The sequence below is a fragment of the Aethalodelphis obliquidens genome, unplaced genomic scaffold, assembly GCF_003676395.1.
Source record: "Aethalodelphis obliquidens isolate GAN/ISIS:26980383/991018 unplaced genomic scaffold, ASM367639v1 scaffold7, whole genome shotgun sequence".
In the NCBI taxonomy this organism is placed as follows: domain Eukaryota; kingdom Metazoa; phylum Chordata; class Mammalia; order Artiodactyla; family Delphinidae; genus Aethalodelphis; species Aethalodelphis obliquidens.
Window position 1 is genome coordinate 38,379,900 of NW_020837951.1, and position 12,312 is coordinate 38,392,211.

Here is a 12,312-nt window from a genome sequence, read left to right on the forward strand (position 1 = left end):
GCAACGATGAACAGCACAATAAATGAAATGAAAAATACTCCAGAAGGGATCAATAGCAGAATACCTGAGGCAGAAGAACGGATAAGTAACCTGGAAGATAAAATAGTGGAAATAACTACTGCAGAGCAGAATAAAGAAAAAAGAATGAAAAGAATTAAGGACAGTCTCAGAGACCTCTGGGACAACATTAAACGCACCAACATTCGAATTATAGGGGTTCCAGAAGAAGAAGAGAAAAAGAAAGGGACTGAGAAAATATTTGAAGAGATTATAGTTGAAAACTTCCCTAATATGGGAAAGGAAATAGTTAATCAAGTCCAGGAAGCACAGAGAGTCCCACACAGGATAAATCCAAGGAGAAATACGCCAAGACACATATTAATCAAACTGTCAAAAATTAAATACAAAGAAAGCATAGTAAAAGCAGCAAGGGAAAAACAACAGATAACACACAAGGGAATCCCCATAAGGTTAACAGCTGATCTCTCAGCAGAAACCCTACAAGCCAGAAGGGAGTGGCAGGACATACTGAAGGTGATGAAGGAGAAAAACCTGCAACCAAGACTACTCTACCCAGCAAGGATCTCATTCAGATTTGATGGAGAAATTAAAACCTTTACAGACAAGCAAAAGCTGAGAGAGTTCAGCACCACCAAACCAGCTTTACAACAAATGCTAAAGGAACTTCTCTTGACAAGAAACACAAGAGAAGGAAAAGACCTATAATAATGAACCCAAAACAATTTAGAAAATGGGAATAGGAACATACATATCGATAATTACCTTAAATGTAAATGAACTAAATGCTCCCACCAAAAGACACAGATTGGCTGAATGGATACAAAAATAAGACCCTTATATATGCTGTCTACAAGAGACCCACTTCAGACCTAGAGACACATACAGACTGAAAGTAAGGGGATGGAAAAAGGTATTCCATGTAAATGGAAACCAAAAGAAAGCTGGAGTAGCAATTCTCATATCAGACAAAATAGACTTTAAAATAAGGACTATTAAAAGAGACAAAGAAGGACACTACATAATGATCAAGGGATCGATCCAAGAAGAAGATATAACAATTCTAAATATTTATGCACCCAACATAGGAGCACCTCAATACATAAGCCAAATACTAACAGCCATAAAAGGGGAAATCGACAGTAACACATTCATAGTAGGGGACTTAAACACCCCACTTTCACCCATGGACAGATCATCCAAAATGAAAATAAATAAGGAAACACAAGCTTTAAATGATACATTAAACAAGATGGACTTAATTGATATTTATAGGACACTCCATCCAAAAACAACAGAATACACATTTTTCTCAAGTGCGCACGGAACATTCTCCAGGATAGATCATATCTTGGGTCACAAATCAAGCCTTGGTAAATTTAACAAAATTGAAATTGTATCAAGTATCTTTTCTGACCACAACGCCATGAGATTAGATATCAATTACAGGAAAAGATCTGTAAAAAATACAAACACATGGAGGCTAAACAATACACTACTTAATAATGAAGTGATCACTGAAGAAATCAAAGAGGAAATCAAAAAATACCTAGAAACAAATGACAATGGAGACACAACGACCCAAACCTATGGGATGCAGCAAAGGCAGTTCTAAGGGGGAAGTTTATAGCAATACAAGCCCACCTTAAGAAGCAGGAAACATCTCAAATAAACAACCTAACCTTGCACCTCAAGCAATTAGAGAAAGAAGAACAAAAAAACCCCAAATTAGCAGAAGGAAAGAAATCATAAAAATCAGATCAGAAATAAATGAAAAAGAAATGAAGGAAACAATAGCAAACATCAATAAAACTAAAGCTGGTTCTTTGAGAAGATAAACAAAATAGATAAACCACTAGCCAGACTCATCAAGAAAAAAAGGGAGAAGACTCAAATCAATAGAATTAGAAATGAAAAAGGAGAGGTAACAACTGACACTGCAGAAATAAAAAAGATCATGAGAGATTACTACAAGCAACTGTATGCCAATAAAATGGACAATCTGGAAGAAATGGACAAATTCTTAGAAATGCACAACCTGCCAAGACTGAATCAGGAACAAATAGAAAATATGAGCAGACCAATCACAAGCACTGAAATTGAAACTGTGATTAAAAATCTTCCAACAAACAAAAGCTCAGGACCAGATGGCTTCACAGGCGAATTCTATCAAACATTTAGAGAAGAGCTAACACCTATCCTTCTCAAACTTTTCCAAACTATAGCAGAGGGAGGAACACTCCCAAATTCCTTCTACGAGGCCACCATCACCTTGATACCAAAACCAGACAAGGATGTCACAAAGAAAGAAAACTACAGGCCAATATCACTGATGAACACAGATGCAAAAATCCTCAACAAAATACTAGCAAACAGAATCCAACAGCACATTAAAAGGATCATACACCATGATCAAGTGGGGTTTCTTCCAGGAATGCAAGGATTCTTCAATATATGCAAATCTATCAATGTGATACACCATATTAAAAAATTGAAGGAAAAAAACTATATGATCATCTCAATAGATGAAGAAAAAGCTTTCAACATAATTCAACACCCATTTATGATAAAAACCCTGCAGAAAGTAGGCATAGAGGGAACTTTCCTCAACATAATAAAGGCCATATATGACAAGCCCACAGCAAACATCATCCTCAATGGTGAAAAACTGAAAGCATTTCCACTAAGATCAGGAACAAGACAAGGTTGTCCACTCTCATACTCTTATTCAACATAGTTTTGGAAGTTTTAGCCACAGCAATCAGAGAAGAATAGGAAATAAAAGGAATCCAAATCAGAAAAGAAGAAGTAAAGCTATCACTGTTTGCAGATGACATGATCCTATACATAGAGAATCCTAAAGATGCTACCAGAAAACTACTAGAGCTCATCAATGAATTTGGTAAAGTAGCAGGATACAAAATTAATGCACAGAAATCTCTGGCATTCCTATATACTAATGATGAAAAATCTGAAAGTGAAATCAAGAAAACACTCCCATTTACCATTGCAACAAAAAGAATAAAATATCTAGGAATAAACCTACCTAAGGAGACTGTATTTTCTGTATGCAGAAAATTTTCTGTATGCAGAAAATTATAAGACACTGATGAAAGAAATTAAAAATGATACAAATAGGTGGAGAGATATACCATGTTCTTGGATTGGAAGAATCAACATTGTGAAAATGACTCTACTACCCAAAGCAATCTATAGATTCAATGCAATCCCTATCAAACTACCACTGGCATTTTTCACAGAACTAGAAAAAAAAATTTCACAATTTGTATGGAAACACAAAAGACTCCGAATAGACAAAGCAATCTTGAGAACGAATAAAGGAGCTGGAGGAATCAGGCTCCCTGACTTCAGACTATACTACAAAGCTACAATCATCAAGACGGTATGGTACTGGCACAAAAACAGAAAGATAGATCAATGGAACAGGATAGAAAGCCCAGAGATAAACCCACGCACATATGGACATAAAGGTGGCAGGAATGTACAGTGGAGAAAGGACAGCCTCTTCAATAATTGGTGCTGGGAAAACTGGACAGGTACATGTAAAAGTATGAGATTAGGTCATTCCCTAACACCATACACAAAAGAAAGCTCAAAATGGATTAAAGACCTAAATGTAAGGCCAGAAACTATCAAACTCTTAGAGGAAAACACAGGCAAAACACTCTATGACATAAATCACAGCAAGATCCTTTCTGACCCACCTCCTAGAGTAATGGAAATAAAAACAAAAATAAACAAATGGGACCTAATGAAACTTCCAAGCTTTTGCACAGCAAAGGAAACCATAAACAAGACCAAAAGACAACCCTCAGAATGGGAGAAAATATTTGCAAATGAAGCAACCAAAAAAGGATTAATCTCCAAAATTTACAAGCAGCTCATGCAGCTCAATAACAAAAAAACAAACAACCCAATCCAAAAATGGGCCGAAGACCTAAATAGACATTTCTCCAAAGAAGATATACAGACTGCCAACAAACACATGAAAGAATGCTCAACATCATTAATCATTAGAGAAATGCAAATCAAACCTACAATGAGATATCATCTCACACCAGTCAGAATGGCCATCATCAAAAAATCTAGAAACAATAAATGCTGGAGAGGGTGTGGAGAAAAGGGAACACTCTTGCACTGCTGGTGGGAATGTGAATTGGTTCAGCCACTATGGAGAACAGTATGGAGGTTCCTTAAAAAACTACAAATAGAAATACCATATGATCCAGCAATCCCACTACTGGGCATATACCCTGAGAAAACCAAAATTCAAAAAGAGTCATGTACCAAAATGTTCATTGCAGCTCTATTTACAATAGCCCGGAGATGGAAACAACCTAAGTGCCCATCATCGGATGAATGGATAAAGAAGATGTGGCACATATATACAATGGAATATTACTCAGCCATAAAAAGAAACGAAATTGAGCTATTTGTAATGAGGTGGATAGACCTAGAGTCTGTCATACAGAGTGAAGTAAGTCAGAAAGAAAAAGACAAATACCGTATGCTAACACATATATATGGAATTTAAGAAAAAAAAAACGTCATGAAGAACCTAGGGGTAATGCAGGAATAAAGACGCAGACCTCCTAGAGAACGGACTTGAGGTTATGGGGGGGGGGGTGAGCTGTGACGGGGCGGGAGTGAGTCATGGGCATATGACATACACACTAACAAACATAGTACGGTAGATAGCTAGTGGGAAGCAGCTGCACGGCACGGGGATATTGGCTCGGTGCTTTGTGACAGCCTGGAGGGGTGGGATGGGGACGGTGGGAGAGAGGGAGACGCAAGAGGGAGGACATATGGGAACATATGTTTATGTATGACTGATTCACTTTGTTGTGGGGCAGAAACTAACACACCATTGTAAAGCAATTATACCCCAATAAAGATGTTAAAAAAAAACGAATAAAACAAAAAAACAGTAAAGGGGACCCAGGTAGTATCTGGGTTACAGATGGGACAAGCAGAAAATTTCATTACTGTAAATATATGAAACCATGAAAGGATGGAGTTGGAAAATAGGATGGCAGGGTAGGGCAGAGGGACCTGGAAGGCCCAGCAGGGGCGGAAGGGTCTGCTGGACTGGTGGGTGGGGGAGGGGCTGTGGACACACCCTCTCCATGTTGTCCCCTCCCCCACACTCAGAAACCCTTTGTGACTCTTCAGTGCTCTGTGATGCAGGCCTGGGACTGCACTCGCACTCTCAGTGCTCAGTGTGTTCAGGCAGTCTTGCGGTTCAGAAATGGGATTCAGAGAATGGAATGTTCTCTCATTTTTGAACAGCGTTATCGACCCATGTCTGAGCTGTGACTCAACATCCTTGGATATTTACCGAAACCTCATCGTCCTGTGCGAGTTGGTGTTGCTTCTTCTGTTGCTGTGGTACCTGGTGAGCTTGCCATTTTCACCTACCTTCAGTAAAACCAAAGACATCCGAAAGGTAAGCAGCCCTGGGTGAGCCCCCAACAGAGACTCTTTGTTGTTGTTTTCATTTCTATTCCCACATTTTAAAATGAGATTGGTTGGCTCAGAGAGACACCTAAGATGGGAAGTTCAAGGAGAGGATAGAACATCATCCTCCTAGGGAAAGAAGCCAGGCAGGGCTAGGGGTTCAGGGAGGACTAAGGCTTCCAGTTGAAGCCCATGTCCCATCTGAGTGTTTGGAGGACACCAGGATAAAATCCCAAACAGCAATTTTGTGGCCCTAGGTTGGGTTATTTAGAGAGTGTGGGATCTCTGCAGGAGAACAGAGTTCCCCATTGCTTGATCAGGAGTACATTCTCATGTCAGGCATCACTCGACAAAGCCTTCCTTTGTGCTGGGCTGATCAGAGCAGCAATGCTGAGCCTCTGAGCAGAGGCTGGAGCCTGAGCTCCAGGATACAGGGTCCCATCTGAGGGACATGGACGTGACTGTTGGCCTCAGATGCTATGCCCTCCTTGGGCAGATGACTTCTGACTGGGAATATCAAGTGTGGATCTCATAGACAAAAGTCCTTCTTTGAGTTTGTCAAAGAAGAAAAAAATCGAAAGCATTTTAAGCCTTTAAAATTGATAAAAGGAAGGAACATAAAGTTCTATTAATTAAAATAGAGTCATATTATTCATGGGTAATGAATATCTGAGTTTCCTAGAGAGGAGTGAGAGAAATGAGCCCCAGCCCTTCATTCTTTTCTTTTTGTTCTCAGCGTCAGGGCAGAGCCAAGAGGAGAAGGAAAGGTGGAACACCGAAAGGTAAGGTTCTGCCTATCCCAGCTGAACTCTCCAAGGGTGACCCTTCCTGCCTTTTCCATGACATCCAAGGTCCCTGATCTCTGAGGATGTCAACTGCTAGATACAGTTTCTCTCAGAAACCAGAGTTCTCAGAGGAGAGGCTTGTGGGAGGGCAGTCAGAGCCTGAGACACTGCTCAGATTCCCTGCTCTGCTCATCGCTGGGCATGAACCAGTGATGGACCTGGGCAATGGGTGTTTCCCAACAGGTGGCCATGTGAGATGTCAAGAGTCAGAACTTCTGTGTCCTGACTTTGTAAAAGTCCTTTGACTTCCTGGATGATCAGATCCCTCTCTAAGGCAACACTGATCTCTGGGCTTCACATGGTGGTTTTGAGCATCACATGAGATAAAATGCATGTGAAAGTACTTTACAAGAAGCAACATACACATGTTAATATCATTGACCATTTGACCTCATCTACTAATTCTTGGGTCTTTCAGAGTCTAATACCCCAAGGGTTTCCCGTAAGGGGACTCCTTTATTATACCTATGCTTCTACCTTCATTACATATAACCCACTCTCCTGGTTTCTCAGGTTGGAGATGTCACCAGACAGAAATAGAGGAGAAAACGAAGCTGATTTCTATTCTGAAAAGGTGACTAACTAGTCTTTCCCCTTCTTTCCTGATCCCTCCTTAGCATGTTCTATGCAATTCCAGGGATTCAGTGCAACCTGCTGTAGTCATGGCAGGGGGTAGCACAGGAATGAGTATGTGATGAAGGCCTTGAGGTGAGGGCTGTTGAGCATGTTGTGAACTCATGGATGTGGAGCAACGTGAAGGGGCCACAGGCTTCAAATGACCCCACCCCTGCCAGGCCAGCAGGTCCCCCCTTGCCTTATTCTGGTCCTGGTTGCATCTTTGTACTTCCTGTCTTCTGCAGCCTCCTGGGCCAGCATGATGACAACACCCGCATTCATCGGCTCTTATGTCCAGACCCCTTCTGTGAGGTGTGTAATAATGCAACTGCTGAGATCAATTGGCTGCTACTCCCAGGGGCCCTGGAAGATTCTGCTTCCTCTGTGTCCCCCTTGGCTTCCATAGCTCCTGTGACTGAGTCGTCATTTACTCTGTCCCCTGCCTTCTCAACAGTCCCTCCAAGAGACCTAACACCAGCCTCTCTTCTTGAGCCTTCCCCACTGCCCCCCTCCGTTCTCTCCCCTAGCCCAATGACCCCCTTAGTTGACTCTTTTTCACCCTCCCCATTGGGTCATTCTCTGGCACCAGAGCCTTTTCCTTCCTTGGATTCCGAATTCCCAGGGGACTATTCCCCATCCCAACCCCTTGCCTTTCCCCCTCTCCTACCACATGACACTCAGACAGCAGATCCTGTTCTCCCACGAGAGGCCACTTTGTCTCCGGATACCGTTTTCTCTCTTGACCCCACCCTTTCCCAAGATATCAATCCCCTATCAGATTTGGCCCAGGCAATGAATCACCCCGATTCTTCTGCTTGTCATCATGCACCACCAACTCTGATGTCTCTTTCACCACAGCCAGAGTGCACTTTATCTGTGACTCAATCTGTGACTCCAGAACAGGAGAACTTATCTCCAGATAGCTCTGGTGGGTTATCCACTTGTGTGTCAACAATCAGAGGCACTGAGCATTCAAGCCTGTCAATTGCAGACTTCTCCTGGCGGCAAGCTCATGCCAAACACTCGTTCCCTTCCACGTTGGCACAATGTGATTTCAATCAGGAGTTTCCTGACCTCCATTCTTCAGAGGCCTCTTTTGGGGGAGACCCTGCAGCCAACCTTGTAGAGCCTGGTAACCTCTCATTTCTCAGCCCTGATGTCCTGGCACTCCTGGAGAGACAAGTCCAAAAGAGGAGCGATTTCCTGATGTGCAAGGAAAAGGAAAATGAAAAAGATTCTCTTCCAGAACAACTTAGGCCAGACTACCAACGAAATTCTTCGTGGAAAATGTTAGAGTCAACTGCTGATAAGCATGACTCGGCAGTCTGCCTTCCCTTTTGGAGCAGCAGAGACAAATCACAGGAGCTGCATGTGCGTCAGCAGCCCCCATATCCTAAGACCCTGGAGGACCATTTACAGCAAAAACCTATCCAGTTCTTCTGGGGTCTCCCGTCTCTGCACAGCGAGTCCTTGCCCTCTGCTGTTCATGTCTTGGCTGACAGTTCCTCAATCTTTATTTTCAATAGAAACTCGAATGCCTCCACAGGCCAAGAATCACCAGTGCTTCCTGATCCCCTGCCTCTGTCCTTGCCTGAGATTCAGCCTGAGCCCTTGCCTCAAACCCTGCCTCAATCTCAGCCCCTACCTCTCACTCAGGTCCAGTCCCAGGCCGACCCTCAGTCTCCACTCCCAGTCATACCATCTGATCCTCTACCCCAGATCAGGACCTATGGAGTAAGTTTCCACAGACCTCAGGATGAGTCCCAGTCTCTCTCCTCATCTGAAATTCAACAGCTGGAATGGAACATTTTGCAGAAACAACAGGAAAATTTGTGGGGTTTACCCTCTGTGGTCCAAAGATCTTGGGAAGACTTTTGTCCATCAGCTCCTAACACTCCTCGCCACCGGGCCCCCCAGGCCCGTGTTTCAATCTCCATCCTTCCTGGGGAGTTTCCTCTCGGTGATGAAGTTCGGAAGAAACTAGAGCATCACCTTCGAAAGAGGCTCATCCAACACTGGTGGGGCCTGCCCCGCAGAATCTACGAGTCTGTGTCACTGATATTGCCTCCAAATGGTTTTTCAGAGGCATCTGAGTCGGTGAGCAATAATGGAGTCTCACTGATCTCTGTGTTTAAGGGTCAGAGTAGCAAAAATGGAAATGTTGGATTGAGCCAAACTGGAGGCTTCCATGAGAGGAGCTCAGAAATGTTCCAGCTAGAGGAAGGTGTGGGGAAGGATCTGGGACACAGCCTAGAGAATGGCCCAAAAGATCACCTGTTGAATGACCCAAAGAGCTCTTCAGGTAAGGATCTGGGGTACGACTCTGAGAAAGACCTAAACAGTCAGATGGTGAGTCTCTCAGAGAAAAATCCAAGGATGTCAGCAGAGAGTCTAGGTCAGAGACAACTTCAAAATGTCCTAAAAGTACATTTGAGCAAGAAGTTTGGAGAAATAAATGAGGGTCGGCTCCCTGGGACTGTGCATAATTCATGGCATGCTATCAAGCAAACATTGCTTCTTTCTGTGAAATCCCACACCCAAACAAAACAGAGAAGTGTGCCATCATCAGTGGGTGCGGCCTACTCCCTGAATACCTTCCAGGACCTGACTTTTGTTGATTCCAATACACAACAGATGCTGGAAGCCCATATTAAAAGGTTTCGTATGAGGATGTTGTGGGCCCTTCCCCGCAAGGTCCTTGAATCCATACAGATCTTTAAATTGAAAGATGCCTCATCCCAGTCCTTGTCTCATGCCAACTTGCCCTCCTCAACCAATGTGATTTCTGAGGCAGACTCCAAATCTGGGAGCTTCAAGTCCTTTAGAGGAAGCTCTGAATCTCTCCATGGAGACAAAGCGGGAACAACAAATTCAGCCCCTGTCCTGGATCGTTCTCTCCCTGCCACCTCACCTGTGGGCAAAGGAGGACAGAGGGTCCTGAGACAATCACGCTCTGATGTCAACCGTAGGCTGGCAGAGGATGTTCAGAGAATTAAGGATGCCAGACAGACTCCTCTGTCTGTTTCACTCTCCAGCACAGGGAAAGCAGGTCCTAGACAGACTCAACTAGCCAACAGATATCCCCAAAAGCTGCTTGCAAAGCAAGCTGGGGCCAGATATGAGCCGAAGCATAAGAGTGTGAGTTTCAGTGATAAAGGAGAAATGCAACGGGGCAAAAAGGTGGAGAAGTCAGAACCTGCTTCCATGCCCAAATTGTCTAGGGAGGTATTCGCGGCTGAGGAGCCTGATCCTCTTCAATTAAAAACTAGTGACATGGTGACAACTAGCAAGGTGACAACGAGCTCCCAAGTGATAAATGTGAATGAGAATAAAGCAGAAACTACCGTGACCACTGGAAGCCCCCCACCCAAATTACCAGTTCGCCAAGATCCTAAATCATTAGACCTTAAAGAACAACTGTTCCGTGAGTTAAACTTTAAACTGGAGAACAGGGAGCATAGCCAGGCTCAAGGCCAACCCACTGACACATCCCTTGCTTCAGATAACTTGACTTACGAGGCCTCACTGACTCATGCCCAAGGTGTCTCAGGTGGGGACATGGGAGCTTCCCAGGTGCTGCATGTCCATTTGGAGGACAGAGGAATCAGGATGGAGCAGCAGCAGAAACCTTGGGCCCCTAAGCAGGATAAGAACTTCCCACCAACTGCAAAGAGAGTGAGCCCTCTGGAGCCCAAGGCAAAAGAGCTTGATGGAGGGGATAAAGGCTTGGGGACATCCCAACTTAGGAGGAAGAGTTTCCCTACTCAGGAGATGGTACTAGGGCAGACACATGCGAGCAAGTCTTCCCAGACCCTATCACAGAAGGGACAGCCTCTTCCTGAAGGCCATAACGGAAAAAGAATGATGCACTTCTTGCAATGGCTTTATTCTGGGATAAAATACGAAAGTCAAGAAGATGCCCAGGAAAAGGGCAGCCCCATATCAACTGTGCAGAACAGAGGCCTAGTTAAAAGTAAAGCTGCCTTTACTGGGACAACTGAAGCTCAGAAAATCGTGACAGACAATGGGAAGTTCCTAGAGGAGCAACTGGGGTGTCAGCATGCAATTAATGTCACCTGCTCTCAGGGGCCCCGTCCTCCCCCAGTGCAGGTGAGGAAAACTCAGCAAAAGGCGGAAGTGCAGGTCCGGACAGAGCCTGTCCAGGGATATCCTGTCAACTACAGGGCTCCCTCCTGTAAAGTGACAAATATCAAGTCCTGCCATCAAATATCAAGTCCTACCTTTGCTGGCCAGAGTTATCCTCCAAGTACAAGACAGATCAGAGATAAGAAGAGACACCCCCAGAAAGTTGTGGCATTCAAGGACCAGCAACTATGTCACAGACATCTCCCACCAGTGTCCCACGGGGAGCCTGTGCCCCATCCAAGCCCCACCCACAGGCGCCAAGCTGGTCAGGCACCCACGGCTGCTCTCAGCACTGCTGAAGGCACTGTGTCTGGACGTCGGTCTCTACTCTTTAGACAGAAAACAATTCTCCAGAATTCCCAGGGAGGAAGACTTCCCATCCAGAAATAACTCCTTCCTTGTGGAGATTATTGATTCTCCCAAATAAATAGTTATCTAATAATAGTGTATCTTTTCTGTGTACTGTGTTGGGGGCATGGGTTTTGGGTAACTCAGGGCTTATGTGTAAGGGAAAGGAAGGAGATAGTTCAGCTCTTACCGACTGCTTCCTTTGGCTTTGGCTAAAAGGTGACCAGTCCTCTGGAGTTCTTGCTGAACCCCGCCACCCCACCCCCCGCCCCAAAGCCCATTTCCTCCCTGATGAAATTTGAGGAGATGGGCTTTGTCTTCTGCCGCTTAGCTTAGCCTTAATGAAAATGTATAGCAGCCCACATCTCCCCCCTCACTGAACGTTTTATATCCTTTAGAGAAGTAGGGAAGATAGGTCTTTTATACCTGAGGAGCGTTAAGGACAGGTATACTTTCTGAAAATAATGCTGAAGAAGAAACAACAGCTTAATCGTTATTTAGAACTCAGTGACCAGAGGCTCCTACAGGGGGCTGAACCCTGAATGGCACTATTTGGGCGGAGGTGTTGCTCTGCTGGACCCTGGGCTAGTTGCCGTAGGGTCCAGGAACTTTTATGTTATGTGCCCAGTCTCACAATTCTGGCTCCTTTCTCACAGGAAAGTCATATATATGTGCCACTCCTACTCAAAAATATATGCTCCTGCCTGAGCTAGAGCTCAGCTACCTCTGAATATGAGTAGCAGCTGCCTTCTAGTTGTTCACCCCTCTTCCATTACCCTCATCCACCTCACTCCATGGCAGTCAGACTGCCATTACTACTTTCTCTCTTTGTGCACAGTTTTCTTTTTTATTTCAAAAA

General features: G+C 44.2%; 2 protein-coding genes across 2 annotated transcripts; both read left to right on the plus strand.

Moving 5' to 3' along the window:
• Nucleotides 1-4,926: 4,926 nt before the first annotated feature.
• LOC113620236 (spermatogenesis-associated protein 31D1-like) lies at nucleotides 4,927-7,079 on the plus strand. Its single transcript, XM_027105992.1, has 2 exons — nucleotides 4,927-5,488; nucleotides 6,236-7,079. Exons 1-2 carry the CDS (start codon nucleotides 5,291-5,293, stop codon nucleotides 6,356-6,358), a joined length of 321 nt encoding a protein of 106 aa, XP_026961793.1. The 5' UTR covers nucleotides 4,927-5,290; the 3' UTR covers nucleotides 6,359-7,079.
• A 6-nt stretch (nucleotides 7,080-7,085) lies between these two features.
• On the plus strand, nucleotides 7,086-11,495 carry LOC113619691 (spermatogenesis-associated protein 31D4-like). Its single transcript, XM_027104849.1, has one exon. It carries the CDS (start codon nucleotides 7,086-7,088, stop codon nucleotides 11,493-11,495), a length of 4,410 nt encoding a protein of 1,469 aa, XP_026960650.1.
• The last annotated feature ends 817 nt before the right edge of the window (nucleotides 11,496-12,312 follow it).